Source organism: Parasteatoda tepidariorum, chromosome 1 (assembly GCF_982258835.1).
Source record: "Parasteatoda tepidariorum strain Cologne lab strain chromosome 1, Ptep-v5.0, whole genome shotgun sequence".
In the NCBI taxonomy this organism is placed as follows: domain Eukaryota; kingdom Metazoa; phylum Arthropoda; class Arachnida; order Araneae; family Theridiidae; genus Parasteatoda; species Parasteatoda tepidariorum.
The window spans coordinates 69,178,528-69,200,013 of NC_141755.1; the positions used below are offsets into that span (position 1 = coordinate 69,178,528).

The 21,486-nt window shown below is 27.9% G+C and overlaps 2 protein-coding genes across 2 annotated transcripts in view; one reads left to right on the forward strand and one right to left on the reverse strand.

The window, feature by feature from the left end:
* Window positions 1-169: 169 nt before the first annotated feature.
* Window positions 170-8,912, forward strand: Trmt112 (tRNA methyltransferase subunit 11-2). The gene is made up of 4 exons (XM_016058641.5): window positions 170-384; window positions 1,334-1,435; window positions 5,528-5,620; window positions 8,686-8,912. The coding sequence occupies exons 1-4, from the start codon at window positions 307-309 to the stop codon at window positions 8,785-8,787; spliced, it is 375 nt and encodes a 124-aa protein (XP_015914127.1). The 5' UTR covers window positions 170-306; the 3' UTR covers window positions 8,788-8,912.
* Window positions 8,913-14,123: 5,211 nt separating this feature from the next.
* Window positions 14,124-21,486, reverse strand: part of LOC107444493 (cubilin) — an 83,985-nt gene continuing 76,622 nt past the window's right edge. The window contains exons 7-10 of the mRNA XM_043056066.3: window positions 20,065-20,319; window positions 17,190-17,315; window positions 15,555-15,794; window positions 14,124-15,100 (exon numbers count right to left, since the gene is read on the reverse strand). Of these exons, the coding sequence (XP_042912000.2) occupies window positions 14,928-15,100; window positions 15,555-15,794; window positions 17,190-17,315; window positions 20,065-20,319 (794 nt within the window). The 3' untranslated portion in view covers window positions 14,124-14,927. The remainder of the gene's footprint in view (window positions 15,101-15,554; window positions 15,795-17,189; window positions 17,316-20,064; window positions 20,320-21,486) is intronic.

Consider the following 21,486-nt stretch of genomic DNA (forward strand, 5'->3'; position numbering starts at 1 on the left):
TTTGGCTTATACTAAAAATATAAGTTATCAATACTACTTTACATTCATTTTTATGACAGAGTAAATCATTTTTAGTAGAAATTTACACTCAAAAGCTCGACATTCAAAATATTTTGGTTTCAATTTATAATTAGTTGGGCTAACATAAGCAGAAAATTCTTAGCATCTTGGGACAAGCACAAAACGAGTAGTAAACAAAACGATTCGTCTTTTTGCAGCATTGCGGATTTATCTGGAAATCCTATTTTTTTAGTTTTATAAAATATTATACACTTTTAAATTAATAATTTTTACAATCTATGCAAAATGAAACTGTTAACGCATAATTTCATGACATCTAAATGCTTGAAACGGGTTAATGTTGGTTTTCCATTGAAAATTGTTGTATGTATTTTCTTTAACAGCGTAATGCGTCTTGTTTTTTTTTAGAAAAAAAAACAATGCTAATAAATTTTTGAATTAAAACTTTGTAAAGAATTAATTTTCAACATATTTTCTACCATTAACGTTATATTTATATAAATTGCTGTATCTGTTATATAGGCTTACAACTATATATCAATGCTTGTGGTTAAAAAAAATGTAGGTTTTTAAACGCAACTTTAAGAAATTGAATTTTAAAGTGATTGTGGTAATGCTTATTTCAATTATATATTTTCACCTTAAATTAGAGATTTCAACTGCCATTTTAACTAGGGTCGGCGTGATTTAAATAATTTTCTTCCCGATTATCGATGCGTAGGGAAACATTGTACACATAATTCAAAGTAAATTCCAATTGAAGCATCTGATCTGTTTGGATAGCATAACATTCATATTTTTCCATGTATTGCCCAGTTATAATTCCCTCATTATTTCCTATTGGACAATTCTACCATTTACTTATGTCATAATTGCACACTTTAAGGTCAAAGATTTTAGCTAAAGCAATTATAATAATTTTTGCAAAAATAAGTCTTAGTTACTCCAATGTCTTTAAAACTTTTAGGAATTTGAGTTTTTCTAAAAAATTACTAACTGGCTATTATAGATGGTTACATATTGTGTTATGTCTGTATCACCTAGTTTTTAATTTTTGATAATTTTTAAGTTTATTTTAATTACTAAAGCTTGGAACAAGTGTAAATGACAAAAAAACTTTTTTTCTCAAAATTTGTTGGAAATTTTGAAATTTCTTCTTCCAGGTCTGCAAATAAGACTTTTGTAAATTGTGGAATTGCCATATTGTCTTATGTTTTTCTAGGAAATTTATGCAAATATACTAGGTATTAGTATAATATACAAAGTAACTTTTGAGTTGGTACTACAATAATGTCTTTACTTTTCCTTTCAGGCTAGTGAAATCCAGGAAACTAAAGTGGAATTCAATAGTGATTTCATTTCTCGAATTATACCTAAATTAGATTGGGATGTTGTATGTTCTACAGCAGAAAGTGTAAGATTTTATTTAAAATAGTTTGTAGAAAATTATATATTAGGTAGAAGTTCATTGTTAGCTATAACTGTTTTAAAATTTCATTGCATAATTAAATTTTATTTCATATCTCGTAATATAGGTGCATTATTATTGAATTACTTTATTTTTGTTTACGTTATTGCAATTCATGTAGATTTTGTTATATAAATAGAATAGCTCAAATTGAAGATTATGAAACTAAAATTTATTTAATGGGTTGAATCTAAAAATATATTAGATTTATTTGTAGCTTAAAACAGTTCACAAAGTATAAATATGTTGTCTGTGTAAAATGTAAAAGTTGAATTAAAATTATTAGTCATAATTTTATAAAACAAAACATTTTTTTTTCATTCATTTTATTCTCTTTTTCCCAGTTATCACTCATATTGAATACTTTATTGTTGCAGTCAAATGCATAAAATTTTATAATAAAATTATTAAGCTCACATATATTCGTAGCAGCCAACTGTTCTGATTAAATCCTATTTGCTCCTATTTTTAGCCTTGTTCTGAAAATTTGATTTTTGGTCAAAATGTTCAGATTTTTCAGTATTCTAGTGCCTTTTCACTTGTTATGCTGATTTTCATTCAACCTAGGGTATCTAACTGATTGGTAAAAACTGGGAAAATTTAGTTAATTCTCTATTTCTTGAAAAGTTAGTGAATTCATTATTTTGTCAGGAAAAGTTATATATGCACACACTAGTTATTTCATTGTAATGCGAAAGTGCGTCTTTGTTTGTTCCACTCCTCTGTTTAAGGAGAAAAGAGCCTTTGTGAATTATCTACTTATATGGGCAGTATTTTTTTTCTTTTTTCCAATACGAATATGGTTACTTCTGCACTACTAATGATTTTTTTCCTTCATATTTATGAGAAATTAAAATTAAGTTTTTAATCTATGATTCATATTCACACATTTTAAAAATTAAATATCGTGATTCAAATTCATGTGATTTAAAATTATGCATTGCCATGCAAGATCACTTGATTTGAAAACCAAATGTCTTGATTCGAATGACTTAATCATGATTTAAATCATGACATCATGATTTAAAAATCTAATATTGTGATTCGTATTCAAGCATTTTTAAAATCGAATATTGAGCCTAGTATTCAAGAAATTTAACAATCAAATATCACAATTTGTTATTGCATAATTTAAAAATGAAACTATATTATTCATTTCCCCCTGATTTGAAATTACTCATCATGTTTCATATTTTTGCGATTTAAAAATCTCAATGGGATTCATATTCACTTGATTTAAAAAATGCATATTGCAATTTATAATCAAGTTATTTGAAAATAACACTTTGATTCATATTCACATAATTTTAAAAATCACACTTATTGATTCATATTCCTGTGATTTGATAATTATACATAATGATTCGTATTTATGCGATTTGAAATTGCGAATCCTATTCAAGATGATTTGAGTTAAATACGTGTCTCGTGATGTGAATGACTCATAAATCACACATCCTGATTTAAAAATCCAATATCGCATTTCTTATACTTGCTATTCTAAAATCAAGCATCTCGATTCATACTTCTGCGATTTATGAGTTACGCATTGTGATTTGCATGTTTTAAAAGCTACATATTATGATTAATATTCACACAATTAAAAATTAAACATAATGATTCGTACTGACTTGATTTGATTAAAAAATAAAAACAAGTGTTTGCTGTAACTAATTTTATTGACCAAAAGCTAAAAAGAGTAAGCTCTCTATCTGTCTATTTTGTAGGTATCTGCCTATACTTATAAAGGAAATTAGATGAATTAATTAGGTTTCATTTATGAAATTTTAATTAGCCAGGTTTGATTGTATTCTGATAGTAACCTGGAAATCAGGATTTTTTGTATCATTCTTCTGGGTCTAATACATAATAAACAGGGCATGTAATTTTTCCTCAAATATTGTAGAAATCTGCATAGCACAAGACCATTTGTTCGTGGACTTCCACAATTCTGAAACTTACAATCTGGCATATATGCAATTCTTCTGACAATTTGTCTCTTTTGGCTTGGCGGATTTCCGGCATTTTGAACATTCGGAACTGCTCAGGAATCTGCTAATCTCGCGATTCTTATTCATGTCATTTTAATATTAAACATTTGTATTTGCATGATTTAAAAATGGTTTATTGCTATTCCTATTCATGCGATTTAAAAACCCAATATCACCATTTGTATTTATGTGCTTTTACAACTTAATAATACAACTCGTGTTCACACGAGTTTAAGATCCAGTGTTGTGATTCATATGGTAACTAATTAAATATAATTAAACTGATGCACCTAGAAAAAAAAATTGGGAATGTTTTGATAATTATTTTAATTAGTTGGTGTATCTGTTATTGCCTGTGTTCTTAGTCAAAATTTTCTATTGTTATACTTGGGTTGAATGAATTATAATTCATTGTTTTCATTAATTTAATTTAATTCACACATAACCAATTAATTGCAACTAAATTTGCAGCATGCATTCCTCAACTTAGTGCCAGAGGATTATTTCTTATTACAGAAATAATTATTTATTTGATAAGAATACTTAGAATAATTTTTTTTTCTTGTTAAATTTGTGGCATGTTAATGCCAATTACAAGGGATAAAGATCCCATGGCACATGGTAAGTTTTGCATTGGCATGTGGTAAGTTTTTGCATTAGGAGATACACATGTAGTTAAAATCATATTTAAATGGAAAGAAAAATATGGCCACCGAAGCTGATGTCTTCAGGGGGTACAAGCTCCGAAAGCCAAAGAACAAAACCTTTTCTATTGAGAGAGCCAGACAAATGTCAAAATTTGTTCCCTCAGTACCCCAAAAGTTTTGCAAAAGTCCAGGAAGAAATACGTAAAAGTAAATCAGAAGAGAAATTTCAAACAAAATCTTGAGAATCTGTAACTTTAATACTAATTTGTGCAATAAAATTTTCAAAAATTTAGTTTTTTCTCATTGTTTAGAGTTAGAAAAATTTGCAATAACGTTGAATGTTTTCAGGAGGCTGCGAATAATTTTTTGAGAAATAATTAATGTAATGTTAAATTTTTGATTAGGAAAATGATTGAGGTATATTAGTTTGTTATTTCTTTTAACAGGGCGAAATTAAAGTCTTGACTGAGCAGCCCTAGTTAAGCACTATATTAATTTGTTACGCAATCTTTACCTTTCCTATTCTTTTTTTCTTCCTACTGCACATTTTAATAGGGGGCGTTGTTTTCTTTTATTTCAAATGTTTCTTTTACATTGAGTTAGTTTCACGAAATTGCTGTTTGACCAGTTTAATGTGAGTTTTTGGTATTTTCATTTTTGTATTATATTCTTAAGATTTTGTTTGAAATTTCTCTTCTGATTTGATTTTATATATTTCTTGTATTTCTTCCTGGACTTTTGCAAAACCTTCGGGGTACTGAGGGAGCACATTTTGACATCTGGCGTCGCCTTCGGTGGCCATATTTTTGTTTCCATTGTTTTCTTTTTTCTTTATTGCTTCAATTATTCTTTCTTTTGAAAATACTGCTGCTTTGCGCGTTCTTTACAAGGAAAGTTTTGTTATTATGGAATTAAATATTTTGTATTCTTTCACTAAATATTAAGCCTTTTTAAAATGCATAGCTTATTAATACTGTTCTTGTTCTAAACTGCTATCAACTTCAACTACTCTTTTTAACCCAATGCAGTTAAAATGTTTAGCTATCCTAAACACAGCAAAAGAAAGTAAGGGGGGGAGAGGAGAAAAAAATTAAATTTGTTTCTTTTTATTGTTAAAGAGTGTCTCATTTCTAGAAAACAAGCATGCAGATATGAGATTTTGCACTGTAATTTGATTTCAACTCAAGTTTACTGGAATTTGATGTTTATTTGTCACAAAATATTTTACCACATAATATAATTTTTAAACATTTCTTTTGGCTTGACAATTTTGCATTTGTTTAATTATTTTAAGCATTTTTTCTTCTTTTGCTCATTTATCAGAACTTATTTTTAAATATAACTGGAAATATGCATACATAAAATTCTCTACAACACTTTTTATTATTTGATTGTTATAGATTGGCCATTTGAATGATTTGCCTAAGACATTGCCAACAAATTATGATATTGATGAAGAATTTTTGAGAGCTGCTCATCATGTATTGTTAGAAGTAATTATGTTTTTTCTTGTTTTTACTTTGTTAAAATTTTAAGCAAAATATAATGAGATTTTTTGTAATTTTATTATTTATTGGATAATATCATCTAATAAATATTAACAAAATTAATGCTATTATAATCTTTACTATGTGACAAGAATTTGCTGCCTCAAATATTTACAGTATATCTGCAATGCGTTAATAAAGCGATATGAAATAATTTTTAAAAAAATCTGTTTTTCTTACTTTTCTTTAAATTACTAGAAAGATTCTGTTTTTGTATATCAACCTTAAAAGTGCCCCCTCCCCTAATTTTGACGAAAGTCGCTGCAATGTTGAGGGTGCAAATAAGCAGTACTGAAAAAAATGCTAACCATCATTATAAAAAAATCAACTATATTTGGTTGAACATTATGAATCACAAAATATACACTAAAAATAATCATAGCCAAAAAAAGTAAATATGAACTTTAATTAGTAAATCTAACTTACCTTTATAGCGATCCTTTATTTTTAAATCTGGGTGCGATTGCGGCTCATGCAAAATTATTTATTTTTAATTTTTTAAATTCTCGATTTATTTTTAAATCTCGGTGCGATTGCTGGCACATGCAAATAGGTGAAAAAATATAGACATCGAAATATTTCATAACAAGAAAGATAACTTATTTAGTTATGTTAATCAGAATCTGAAAATCCATCAAAAGAATTATCAGAGTCATCATCCAAAATAAGGTTAACAAACTCTTCATTCAGTTCATCAGTGACATCATTGTCTATAAATCCGACATTCGCTAATCGGGAATGAAGCCCATCTTCACTTCCATTTAATGCATTGGATATACCACAAAGTTTACAATAGTTTGAAGTTGTTTCTTCAGAGAGGACTTCCCAAGCGGCAGATGCAAAACCAATCACATCTTGCCCAGTTGGCCTTTTTAAATTGCCGTCAAGGTTCTTTTGTTTGCTCCTGATGAAGACCACTTATTCTCTTCACATTTCACTTTTAAAGAACGCCATCCACGAGACATATGCGGGCAGCAGAAGGTTCATGCACCCTGCCAGAATGAAAATTATATCTGCGTCCAGATTTTTTAATTTTTCGTAGACTTAAGGTTCTATGAATTGAAAAGCCCGATGTAAGATATTTATCTCTGATATTAGATAATCATTTGGATCCCAAATCCTCGTTAACCAACTTTCCGTAAGGTCCCGTCAGCATGTCAGTCAGCATGTGCTCTAATTTTTTAATTTTATTCCTTCCGGTAGTACAACAATAAAATAAATATGAAAAAAGCTTTTAAGATGGCAACCAGAAATATACATTTTGCACACTTGCGTTTCTTAATACGTCAAAAAATTGCCACTTATTTTATCTTTGCAAGCGTTTTACTTTTAGGAACAATTTTATATTTTTTAGCATAAAAAACACCAAGCAGTTGATACCATACGTGATTTTTTTATAAAAAAAGTCAAGATGTCACTAAAAAAAAATAATAGTATATAAATCATTAGTATGTATTTTTTTTTTTAAATCAAGATGGCAGTTAAAAATAAAAAAAAAAGCACTTCCCACTACTACATCTTTCTAGTGTGTCAAAATATTACTATCTACTTTACTTTTGTAAGTAATTTACTTCTAAAATCTACTGTTATCATTATCTGTAAAAAAATACCATTTATTTGACACCTCAAACGATTTTTTTTTTTTAAATGTTCAAAATGATGACTAAATAAACCTGCTGCCAAATTTTCCTGCTCATACTTTTTCGGGCCAAAAGTTATCACCTAATCTTCTTATTAAACAATTTTCTTCACAAAATCATTATAGTTTTGTACTCCAGCTTATGATACTTTATTTTGTTATTATACAGCACATTTTTAAATATTAATGTTTTTCCAAGATGGCCGCAAAAAAGTGCATTTTGTATACTCACATATTTTTAGGCTTTTACTGTGTCAAAAAGATGACAACAGCAAGCTAAATAATTTAATTCCCCTGGTCATTAGAATTAGTTCCCCCGATCGTCTAATTTTTGCCTATTTTCTGCTGTACTATATAGTACTCCCTATTGTTTTTTAATGCTCCGTTTAGAGTTGCTGAATGAATTAGTTTTTGAGTTGGAAACTTCTACTATAAATAGATAAAGCTGACTATACCAGGAAATGTGTGAAAAAGAAAGTATTTTTAGAAGAGCATAAAAAAGACAATGTCTTCTAAGCTCGAGTTAAATTCTCACAGGGTTGGAGTTTTTGCCGGCAAAAAGGGGTTTCTGCCAGGACAGTGGCAAAAACCGGCAAAAACCAAATTATCTAAATTGCTGATTAAATATTATTACAAAATATTTGAAACAAATTTAAATCAATCCTAAGGAATAATAATTTTGATACAGTACATGAAAAAATTATTTTCAACATATTAATAATTAATATAAAGGCAATAATTTTTAAAAGATTGAAAGTTTTTGACCTTTTTTTCATTTTAGAATCCTTAAATAAATGTTTTTTTACAAATAAATAAATATTATTATTTGTATAATATCATTATTATTATTATTTATTATAAAAAAATATTATTTGTACAATAATTAACTACGCATCTTGATACATATTTTATGCTTTAAATTATAGTTATATTAATTTAAAATAAGTTCATTTCACTGGAAAAAGAGAATAATTGCAAATTTTCCAATCAATAATGCTTTAAACTACTAAAATGATGTATTATTATATTATGATTTAATTATGGAATAAAATTTTTTTAAATTTTTTTGTAATTATCCATATTTATAGTATATATTTCAATTTTAGGAATAATTTTGTCACAAAAATGTGTTTTTGTCCTCTCATCTTGGAAAATATAGGTTTTTGCCAATTTGCTTGGCAAAAACCTGTTTTTACCAGGACGGTTTTTACCGGTATTTACCATGGTTTTTTCCACCTGCGGCAAAATCTTGCCAACCCTGAATTCTCATTAATATCAATAAAGATATTTCTGTGCTTTTTGGTGGCAAATGGATTACCTATAATTTTTTTTAGCTTCTATAATTTATATAATATTTTTTAATTTGTTGTAGGTGGAAGTTGTCTCCGGGGATTTGATATGTCCTGAAACGGGTCTGCATTTTCCAGTTAGTGGTGGAATTCCCAATATGCTGGTGAATGAAGACGAAGTATAAAGCAATTATATTTGAAAATCCTGTAAAGTGTTCACTAATTTTCATTCATTATATTTGTACTCTTTAATGTATATGTTACAGTGCAAATTTTTCATTTGTTGCGGTAATAAATTTAACAAAAATTATTTCTCTTTACTTTCCCTTTTACTGTGAATTCTCTTTTACTCACATTTTATTTATTTTTGTCTTTATAACAGATTTGTGAAAATGTACACTGTAACGCTGTTCCATGACATTTCAGTACTGAAATTTCATAGTAAAAAATCATAGATTATTGAATTAGTTAGTTATTTTTACAAACTAGTTTTTTAATCTTTTTTTTTAAAATTTATTTTCAGTTAACATTAAGTTATTAAAAATTTTTTTTAGTTGGACACCTAGACACCTATAGATTTCTTATTATGGATATTTACTTACCATGTGACCTTCAGGTGTGGTGAAAGAGTTATGAAACATATATTTTTTTTATAGAATAAGAGTAGGAAATAATATTATTCGCTTAAACTTTTATTATTATAAGTGTTTTTAAATCCCTTATCAAAACATTGAATTGAATATTTTTCTGATTGCTTGAAGTTAAAAAAAAAAGCATTATTTTTTTTATTTTTTTTTTGTATTGTATTGTAAACAAACTTCCCTCTATATCTATATATCAAAAGTCATCAATGAGTCAATTTTTTTCTCACGAAATTTCTTTAATTTCAAATTAATACACATCCAATAGTCCAAATATAGAAAGCAATAAAAAATTTCTGAGCGGAAACTTGTAAAATACAAACATAGTTAGTCATGCTTTTGTGATTTGTAAAATTTTGTAGATAAAAAGGTAGAAAGATTATCTTTCTTTGTTTTCACAAATGTTGCATTAGCTTTGAAAATTCAATTCCATTTTCCTTTCTTATTATTCTACCTCAAATTGTATCAGAGAGTTGTTATATTAATTTGCAATATTTATATTTTTCTTTCTGGAAAGCAATTTAAAGGGGTTGATGTTTATTGTTTTTTGTTTTGTAAGTGATGCTAGATGCAGTTTTGGTTGCTAAAATATTGCTAAGAAACTTGAGAAGGCAAGTTTTTCCACAGTATTAAAAATGATAGAGAAAATTGCCTCAGAAAAAAAGGTTTCTTCTGACCCAAGTGGAAGAAACTTTTTCAAATAGATATTACAATAGAATTTTTAAACAGTTAATAACTGCCATCCATCTTAAATAATAGTACAAAGTTCCAAACTATTTCACTTTTATTTTTCACATTGTAAATAGTAAAGAGCAAAAATTAGGGGGGAAATAAATTTAATGATTTCTTAAGAAATTATAACAACTGCAGTCCTTTGGTATTTTGCACAAAAAAGTATAGTATAGGCATTATTTTTTAATTATATTATAGAATGAACTGATTAAAAATTATAACCAAATTTATTAATATTACTAAATTGACAAATAACATACTAAAGATATTCACTACAAGTCATGTATTATGTTCGCTATTGCAAATAACATACCAATTTTAATAATTATATGTTGGTAAGTATGAATATTCAAACCAGCTTTTAATTATTATATAGATTTTGAAATTCTGTATGAAACTGAAATAAACATTAAGAAAATAGTTATCTTTTTAAAAGAGTTGATGTGAAAAGCTTTTAATTTTCTGGTTTAGTTTGTTTAAATTTAAGCTGTTTTCCTGATTTTTATTGCTAAACAGTTATGTTGGTCATTTTCGTTTCTCCCATTTTGTCCAGTTTTTTTCATGGTTTCTTTCAGTGTCCTGGAAGAAATAGGTTTTTTTCAGACAAAATGCCTACCTTGTATGTAGAACTGTGTAAATTGAATGCATGTTTAAATTTCTTAGGGGTTTCTATTCTTATTCCATAGCTGATTGAGATTTTAAACTTTATTTACGCTTTAGAAACATGGTAATAAAATAGTTCTTAAAAATGTAACTGTCCATGACAAAACTAATTATAAATTTTAATAAATTGAGGAGGTGAAAAATGGTAACAGAAATTAAAAAAAATAATTGCTTCTGAATTTTGGTATTCCTCTAAACACTCCTTCAACAATTTTAAAAGAAACGAAATGAGAAAGTTATTTTTAATATTTTACCTTTTTTGTAATAAAATGCTGCATTTAATTCAGTTTTTGATTAGTTGTGTTTTTTTATGGCTTGAGGTAGTTTTGACTTCTAACTCACTTTAAATTGTCATGATTTCCATGTATTTTTTTAAAAATTAATTGCCTTTTTAATCTACTATTTATATCATGATGTTGGCTTATACACAAGCCTCATTCAAAATGAAACAGCTGATTTTATTCAATTGTCTTTAGGTTTGATTTGTATTATTTGTGAAAACTAAATAAATATAAGATATAAATAAAATGCAGCCAAATACCACAATCAATATTTTATTTCTTAAGTTTAAATATAATAAGGAAAAAATAAATTACCTAAATACATTTACATACAATAAATAAATGGTATATAGAAAATTAAATATCGCAATTAAACAAATAGAATTAATTAATAAACCATTTATTACTTTGAATTGTACTGTATAGTCTTAAGTAAAATAAAAAGAATTTAATTCGAAAATTATTTATTTGTATTGAACTGAATGTGTGATCAGTCAAACAAAATCTTCATTGCTAAGTCCTTTGATGTAAATCATTTCAAAACATCTCACCTCTTTCATATTTTAAGTACTGCCCATTGTGTTGCAGAAGAAGCATTTTTGGGGCTGTTTATGTATGTTAATACATATTAACCAATTCATGCATTAATTCCTTTTGGCAGTTCCAAAAGTTCTTCTTAAGTTAATACAGTCGAACCTGTTTATCTCGAAGCTCATGGGAAAGGCGAAAAATTTGAGATAAAAAGGTTTCGAGTTATACGGGTATTTTAAAAAAATTAAATTTAATTAAAAAATTCTATGAAAAGTGCTTTAATTGTTTTTAGTAGAAAAATATAGGCATTTCTTTAAATTAATTACCCCATATACATCTATTTACATAAAAAAAAAATTTAACGTACATTTAACGCTGAAAATAATTTTCAAAGATTTTTGACGCATAACCTTATTTGTTTCGATTATTTATTTAATCTCAGAAAGAGAGCAAATTTCTCATAGCCAGCATTTTCTTGGGATTCCAGAATAGTTTATAAGAATTCTACAGCTTTTTCTACCTCTTTTGTATTAATTTTTGGTTCATCAATATGATCTTCAGCTTCTTCCTCTTCATCTTATATTCTATTGATATATTATCTATGATTTCCGCATCTCTCTATGTTCCGCATGTTGTCCACTGATACCTTCAACCTCTTGTTCATCATCTTTACAGCTATTCTTAAAACCATTTTAGATACTTTGTAGAGACACATTTCTCCACGCAAACAGTAGTTCTGATAGCATCTAACATCTTTATTTTTGGAAGAGAACTCTTTTCATTGATGGTATCTACAAGTTAGCTTAAAAAACTGTTTTCTATTGTTCACTTAAAAACTCCTAATTATCCTTTGATCCATTGGTTGCAATTTTGAGATGAAAATGAATTTCTATTCTTGGCTTTCTTATCTATTTTGAAAAGCTAACCCCTGGTGGTCACTACTCATTAACCCCTCACTTTCTGCTGGAATCATTGTATTCCTTTCTATTTAAGGAAGAGCAGGGATAGTGATTGAAATTCCAAGAAACACACCCAACCTGTTCATCCCTACTTCCTGTGGATACATGAAATTTATCTGTTTGCAAGTTCTACTGATAAAGAAAGTTTTGGCATTTGTGCTTTATTATTAGAAATTCGATAAAAGGGAGGTTTCGAAAAAGAAAAAAAAAATTCTACATAAACATGGAAAATACATTGGTTTTAGACAGTGAATGTAGGCAATTGTAGAAATTTTAAGCTATAAAGGTTTTAGAGATAAGGCGGTTTGAGATAAACAGGTTCAGCTGTATAATTTTTTCATTAATCTGCTGCAAATTGTTTTTAAGTATTCATTTCTTATAAAATTTCTTAATGATTGTACATATCAAGCATTTGGTTAATAATGTTATTTTATTTTATTTACAAGAACAACTGAAAATAATTTGTTGTTATAGCAAAAAGAGAAGTCTTAAAAGAGTTTTATTATTTAACCTCATAAAGTTTTAAAGTTAGTAGTTGCAAAGTTGATCAACAGATGGTGCTGGGAATAGAAAACCTATAAAGCAATGCTTTCTGCTGCTTGTCAGACCATTACAAAAGAAAGTAATTGTATGGGCATCTGTTAACACTAGGTTGCCTAAAGGAAGTCATTTTGACTGCTTTTTCATTTGCAAAAAATGTACAAATAATAATGCATAAATTAATATTTTCTTTCCAAGTGAAGTAAATCTTTTTATTGTTAATATTTACTAATAACTTGTTATGTAACTGTAAATAATATAAAAAAAATATTAAAAATTAATTAAACAAATTTCTTTACACATTAGTTATTCTTTCACAATGCAGTTGTTTTGACTGCTTTTAGGCAATATAGGTATATACTAAGTTTCAGTCTTTCTAGTGTTAATTTGGTTCCCAGTCTTCACCACATCGTTCCTGCATGTAGTGCAAATGACAGCTGTGTTTCTAAATCATGTTGAAGTTTCCCCAGTAAAAAGCTGTTTGTGAAATTTGTAACTTAAGCTTGAAGAGAAGAATTATCTGGTTTCCTAAACAGAACTCAGCAAACTGTACATTTCTATCTCCTTTCATTTTTCATTAATTTATTTTTTCAAGTGATAAGTAATTTTAAGAGACATCCAGTATTTGAAATGAAGCTAAACTCATATAATTTTAGCTTTTGGAAGTGACTTTGTTCTTTGTTTTCTGTTCCTTAATTTTATCAATTTTTCTACTTTTAAAATGAAACATATAGCATTTTCCCAGTTTTTTGCACAATATTTAATAAATATGGAAAGTATAATTGTAAAATTGAAATAAGGTAATTAATGGATTAAACCATTCAAATGAGAAGAAGAGGATTTGTCAATTGATATTGAAAAAAATTAGGAATTTTGGCTTTTGAGTATAAGAATCAATTTGTGTCTGTCTTTATTATTTTTTATTTTTAAAACAATTTTATTTAATCATATATAAATACTAGTTTTTAGTGCAAAATACTTAGCAAATATTAGAGTTATTAAAAAAAAGAAACATATAATCCAAGGAAGTAAATCTAAATAATGTGAAAAAAAATTATTTTATATTTAACTAAATTACTAATAGACATTTACTTAAATGTTAAAAAAAAAACTGGGGACACTTTATATGGGAAATAAATGAGTTTGTAAGTAATTGATAACAATATCGAAACTGTCCTCAAAATTTTTTTAATAAATTAGAAAGCTCATTTATAAAATTTTTTAAAATGTGACGAACCTTGAATTTCAAAGTTCTGTTTATATCCTTCTAAAACAAAACAGATAGCCAGTAGAGATATCAAATAAATAATACATTGGATATTTCTGTAATATAATATCAATTTTTTCATGATAAGAAGAAATAAGAAATACATTCATGAGAAATACATTGAACATCTCTGTTGTATAAATTTTTTTAAATATCTTTAACCATTCATTTCGATGGTTCATTTACACCACACTGTTCTCAAATTAACAAACAACTACTCCTGAGTCTTGAATTTCATCATCATTATGAATGATAATAATATATAGTTGTCAAAAAAATTTAATACATTGGACATCTCCGATATAAAATAATTTTTAACCGTGCTTTCCAAATTTCCATTAATATTGTTCTAAAATAAAACAGATGGCCAGTACCATGTCTTAAATTTCATCATTATGAATGATAACAATATCAAGTTAATCAAAAGAAAAAATTAACAATACATTAAACATCTGTGTTATACAGTAATTTTTAAAATATTTTAACTGTTCATCCCAATTGTTCATTTACACTGTTCTAAAGTTTACAAAAGCCACTACAGTGTCATGAATTTTATTATCATGAATGATAATATGAAGTTTGTCAAGAGCGTAAATGATAATCCATTGGACATCTTAGACATAATTTCTAATAACTTTAACCATACATTCCAAAGTTCCATTTAGACTGTTCTAAAATAAGTAGATAGCCAGTTCAGTGTTTTCAGTTTCATCATCGAGGAACTACCTTCCAAGCCCATCTTTTGCTTTTTGATGTGATGGTTGGTCTTCTTAAAGTGTTGCACGAATTACTGAGTTGGTCTACCCATAGATTAAACATAGGGTAATGTAGGTTGTAATAATGCAATGCAATGAAATCAAGATCATTTGAAAATTCTACTTCTCCTATAAAAATGAACTTCTATTAAAAAATTTTATCAAACAATTATGTAAAATGGAGAAAAAAAATTAATCTTTTTTTTTCCTTTATGATTTATTAAAAATATGTTAATAGTTAATAAAATTCATACAAAAATTTCTCTCAAGAAAAGTAAATAAGTACGTAATTAACGTCACACTAGAACTGCACAATGGGCCATTTTCGAATGTGGTCTGGGAAACATACCCGAGGATGATCCAAAGACATGCCTTCACAACTTTGATCCTCCGCAGAGGGGATCTCATTTGTGATGCCATTTCTCCAATTTAGATATAGATCTCATCTCCAATTTAGATATAGATCTGAAGGAAAAGGAAATTTTCTCCTGATCCTTGTACCCATGGTACTGCTCAGCAGCCGACCACAAGACTTTCGGTTATAAAATTTTTGCTATTTTTTAATATAAAAATAATAACTTACTCCTCTCAGTTACAGAAGCACACATTTTTTCACCATTCGGTAGCTGTATGAAGTTGTACATGCAAGGTACTGATAAATAGATAGATGCTGATACTTGCAACCGTACTCGGCATACTGTGGGGTCGGCTCTCCATATTACAAAGTCACATGTCGTCGTCTTCCCCATGGGTGTAAAGTATCCTGAATAGGTTGTTACCTCCTGGTAACAGCGTTTTAAAGATTCTGGGAGGTGAGGGAGGGCTGCAGAATAGTCAAAAATAAAATTTAGAAAGTTCTATTTAGTTTTATTAGGATTAAAACTGTTTTTTAAAACATGTTTTGTTCCAAACTGTTAAAATATGGAAACAATTCTTACTTCAGAAGTTCTTGGTGAAAATCCTTTTAAAAATCGGAAAAAATGGATCTTTTTTATAATTAAATTTTTTTCAAATGTTAACTTTCCTTTCAATTTAAATAATATATATATTAATATTCGAATAATGAACTAATTCTTGTTGTGTTGAAAAATTAAGAGGCCCTAACTCCAACCTTTTCTAAATACTTCGTTGCAGAATTTTTGAATCTCTTAAAAAAAAAAATACTGTTGAAACTTATATTGACTCTAACCCTTATTTGATGCAGGTGAAGAAATTTGTTTTCCTTAGTTCTTGCAAAACTTATTCTTCGGAGATAAGATTCGTTAGGGAGACAGTGTAGTAATCTGTTTGATATAAAATACTTCCACATGGCCGTGATACAGCCTGGTCGGTAGGGCTTGGACCCATGTCCAAGTGGTCGTGAGTTCGATTCCCACCCGCCGAAGACTCAGACCTGTGTAGTAAATGGTGACAGGTGCACGTTCAATCTGTCGAGTCATTAAATCCTTCAAGTTCCCATGACAAATCAATATCTCTGGGGTTACTGAATTGAAGAGTGATCGTTCTCTGGTTCAAGTCAAAATTACGATCTGTGGATGCATAAATGTGTCCTTTTAAAACGGACGGTGACTGTAGTCGTATTTTTGGCTTTAGATAACACCATTGAAAAACAAGAAATGCGTCCTCTGCCTTGAATTCGCTTGCTTTCACCAAGCAGGCATCATGGTATAGGGCAGGTAGCAGTAGAAACAACAGCAACATGATAAAATTTTATTTAAAAGAAGAAAAAAACATATGAAATTAATGGTTTTTAGCTTGTTAAATAGTTTCTTATTGAAAATAGTCATAAAAAACTTCAATAAGAATAAAAAAAAAAAAAAACATTTTTTTTCATTCGAAATAAATGCTCTAAACGAGATAAAAATTATACGATTGACTTAAACATATTTGAGCTTAATTTCTGTGGAATTAGAACCATTTTTTTAGAAAGAATTGCAAACATATTTTAATTAAATATTTTTAGATAGATTTACTTTATACAGATAATTCTTAATAAAAATAGTTTTTCTACAGAATTCCCTAAATAAAATTTTTTCTACAGAATTATAATCAAACTAACAAATTTCTAATGACAAATTTTACTGTAATCAACAATTATACTTTTTTTTTTATCAAGCATGCAAAAGACAAGAACTTCACCCATGTAATAGACAGAGAGAAAGCACAAGTTCAGTTGTAGTAACTTGAGTAAATTAAAGTTGAATATAGCAATTCTTACCGTTGTATCCCGGACAAGTGTTAGGTATTTGAGTTATTTGTATGTAAAAACCTCTTCCTGAGATGCGGCTGTCGCTACGAAACTCGAAAGTCACAGGATCCTGGAATTCGGACACTTTTATGGTCACTGAAAAAAACATTAATATAAGCTTCAGCAGCGTCAAGATTATAATCATGTCATCTTTCTTTTTAAAAAAAATTTTCTCAGAAAAACTAAATTTTTCTTAGTTTTTTTCCTATCAGTGACTTTAAATAAAAGATTATTTTTATAGGAACCATGTCTAGCAAAGTTAGTTTTTAGCAGTAATTAACCATTTAAGAATCGACCCACAGTGGTTGAAACTCGGAAAAAACTGGCCAAAACTGATACTTCCGAAACATATTTTCAAAAATTCTTCATTATATGGGTTTTCGAGGTCGCTGATAAGATTCTGATGTTAGAATTTTAATATTCAAAATGGTGGCGTTTAATTGAATATGTCTAATTAATCATGCTAATTACTTCATAACAGTTATATTTTTATTGTTATTCAAAACATTTAAGATTGACGTATTACTCCTAAACATATTATTTATAATTTATTATAGCATTAGGGCGAGTAACAAAAAATAAATAAAATCTGCGTTCTTATGGACTAGTTTTTTTTAAAAATCATATTTAATTCTCTTATATATTGGATTATTTTATATGATAATTAAATTCTTTCGTACAAAATATATACAAAAAATATGTATTCAAATTATGGGATTGAGTTTTTAGGATCACAGTGTGGAGAAATAAGCGGTTCACTAATCGCTTGAAAAAAATCTAATCTAAAATCTTTTCTTGATCGATTTTAAATACCAACATTTTAAATAAACAACAATTTTACAAACTACAATTTTGCACTAATAATTTCACAAAACTGCACACATACTTTTAACTGATTGTTACCTCTTACCGACAATGAATTGATATCTTCAATTCAAACAGCTATTAGTTTTCAAAGTGTTGTTATAAAAGTACTGATATATGATAGAAATTCTAAGAAAAAGTAGAAATTGATTATATTTACTTCATTGTATCTTTTTATATCCAATGAAAGTAATATAAAAATCGTGTTTAATTTTTTTTTAACAATCGTTACATTAAAAATTCGAAAAAATAATAATTTTTTTTTATCTTTACAATTTTATTAATAAAATCAAACGGGGCAATTTTGGGCAGCTATTTTTTTGCTTTCCCTTTTTCTGCATAACTCATTCTTTAGTTTCCTTATAATAAACGAGAAGAACGAAGGGGAACTCCTTTTTTATAAATCACGATGAAATTGTAAAATTATGTGAGATATTAAATTTTGCTTGAGGGTTTTAAAGTATTGTATAAACTAAGTATTTATAAGGTCAACCTATAAAAAGGATTTTCAAGTTTCTTAAGACATGAAAAATCTATAGCAATAATGAAAGTACAACTATTTCTGAAGCAGCACCTGCTAGAAGTGTATAACAAAAAGTTACGTTCCAGATGCGGAAAAATTCGATGATAATAAATCGAAGAGTGTTTTAATGAATGATCTTATGTTATTCTTCATACTTTTGCCGATTAAAAACCAATAATGATTAATACTTTTGAGCGATTTAATTTTTGGGATTTTGGCTTGTACAACTCTTAAAAAATTTAGGAGGAAAATTGATATGGAAACTGAAATGCTAACTTGCTCCGGACAGAGAATAAATATTTTTGAGTGGTAATTTATTAATTGTGATTCTTGGTTTAATAAATTCAATTTATAAGGTTTTTATCCACAACTATTTTAATTAATTCGCAGGCTTATATAATTCGCTACTTTGTTATAGTTAAGTCATGCTAAACCTTTTAAAAGTAAGCAAAAATAGTCAAATATTTGCAAATTTTAGTTTGAAGATATTTACCGTTTTTTAAATTGTTTTGGCGTGTCCGGAGCATTTGGCATCTCTGTTGAAATATAAAAGCTTTCTATTCCATTAAGAATTTAAAGAAATGTTTTTTTTAAATAATTTTTTTCTGGAATAAAATCTTTTCGATGTTTGAATTCTAAAAAATTTTTTTTAATTATTTCCAATTTAAGAATGAGCATGCTTGTATCGATTGAATCATATCATTGGTTTTTAGATTTGCCTAAGACTATATTGTTTCCATTCACTTTAGTTTTCCTGATCGTAAAAGAAAAAAGCGAAGATTTCAATGAGTTTAATAATTTGATAGATTGATCTGATATTGACTTACTAGGATTCAATCTTAATGGTTTCAAGAGATTAACCTTTAATATGCTGATAACTAAAGTAACGCAAACGATATTTTTAGTTATGAAACCAGACATATAAAAGTACTTTTCTAAAATAAAAGACAGATTATTTCGACAGACTTGCATATTTTACTCCAAAATGTAAGGAGTATATACATAATATGTAAAATATATTCTCAATAGTTTAAGCAGGAGAGCTATCGAAAGTTTTGGCCATTGCAGAAATTAACATTAAGGGGCCCAGATTTTTGACTCTTCGAATAATACAGTCATTGAATGAAAGCATATCGAATAACATGTTATAAAAATCAAAAAATTCGTCATTTTTTTTTTAAACTTTTGATCTTAGTAGCTTATGAAAATTTTAAATTTTGTTTCGCTTAACTAAATAATTAACGCTTAGTATTTATTTTGCTTTAAAATAAACTTTATTTTTAATATTAATCGAAAAAATTGACGAATTAAAAGGTTATTATTTTTCGAAAATCGTATTTTAAATATTTTATTTCTTATAAAGTGAAAAAGAAAAAAAAAATAGTATATCTTTTTCAATTATTGCAAATAATATATTTATTCCTTTTAGGAAAATTTTTTTTTCTTTAGAATTCTTACTTTTTCCATCAATGTCATGGCACAAACGGTTTTTCCCTGGTAATTCTAAATAAGCTCCAGACGAGCAGCTAACTGGATTGTGTTTTCCCACACTGAATTCGATGAACTCTAATTCCAGTTGACATACTGAAATATCAGGTCGATAAATACTGTACACGCAATAGTAGTTTGGCCCAAAGTAGCCTGGATATCCAGGGGAAGTAATAGATCCTACCATCGTCATCACGGTCTGATCACATTGATGGATCATAGAACCTTGAAAAAATAAAATAGATCTAGTCATTTTCATTATTTCCTGATCACATTGTTGGATCATAGAACCTTGAAAAAATAAAATAGATCCAGTCATTTTCATTATTTCCTGATCACATTGATGGATCATAGAACCTTGAAAAAATAAAATAGATCCAGTCATTTTCATTATTTCCTGATCAAATTGTTGGATCATAGAACCTTGAAAAAGTTAAGTAGATCTAGTTATTTCTACTCTGATATAGTTGAGGAGTTACAGAGCTTAGAAGAAAAAAGAGAATCCAATCATTGTCATCATGGTTTCCTGATCTGATTACATTGATGGATTATCGAAATGAGGCGATTGCTGAATATGAAAAACTTTTCTTTTTATTACATATTAGGTCGCCAAACAGTAGACTTGTTGGGCATAAATTGTTAAGCGCAAAATTGATCGATAGCTTACAGATGTAAGAAACTATTTCATTCTATGCAAGCGACAGTTTGTTCTGGCAAATTAAAAAAAGCTCTGATTGAGGATGAGAACCAGGATGAGATTTCCTGAATGGCCAGTTTTACAACATTTTCGGAATTAAATTGTTTTTCCATTTAAAAATTGTTTAAATTTAGAAAAAAGTGATTGTCAGTGCACTGACAGAAATTTTCGAGTATCTCAACACCAAAAATGGTGGCACAACTACTTTGCACCAAAGTGGTGTTACTCTGAGTGTTTAATTACATCAAAACCGAGGTTAGTTCCAAGTGTAGTGAAACCATCACCTCCTACATCAAAAAGCCTTCCACACGGTTTTTTATAAGTAATCTGCACAGACTTTTTAAAAAGTGAACCAGTTGTGAGCATGAACCCAAATTCTATTTTAAAAGTAATTGAGAGAAATTTATCATATATATATTTGAGAATTGAATCTGTGGTGGTTGACAAGTGAATAAGACAAACCAATCATATTAATAAATTAAAGAAATAATTTTTTGACATATATTTGCTACCACTTTCTTATTTTTACTATATTTTCTATTAAATGGCTCTTTCGTAAACCGGTTTGACTTCACAGTGGTCTGATCGGACCGTGTAGAGGCTTTCAGTTGTAGGAGGTGTTGAGTGAAGTAGTCACCACCATATTTGTTATTCAGTTACACTAAAATTTATAATTATAGTCGAATATGATACAC

Excerpts from the sequence above, each read along its gene's own strand:
- Trmt112 (XM_016058641.5), top strand. The coding sequence starts at position 307 with ATGAAACTGTTAACGCATAATTTCATGACATCTAAATGCTTGAAACGG. Across the intron at positions 385-1,333 it reads GTTTTCCATTGAAAATTGTT|GCTAGTGAAATCCAGGAAAC; the intron begins GTATGTATTTTC and ends TTTTCCTTTCAG. Across the intron at positions 1,436-5,527 it reads TATGTTCTACAGCAGAAAGT|ATTGGCCATTTGAATGATTT; the intron begins GTAAGATTTTAT and ends TGATTGTTATAG.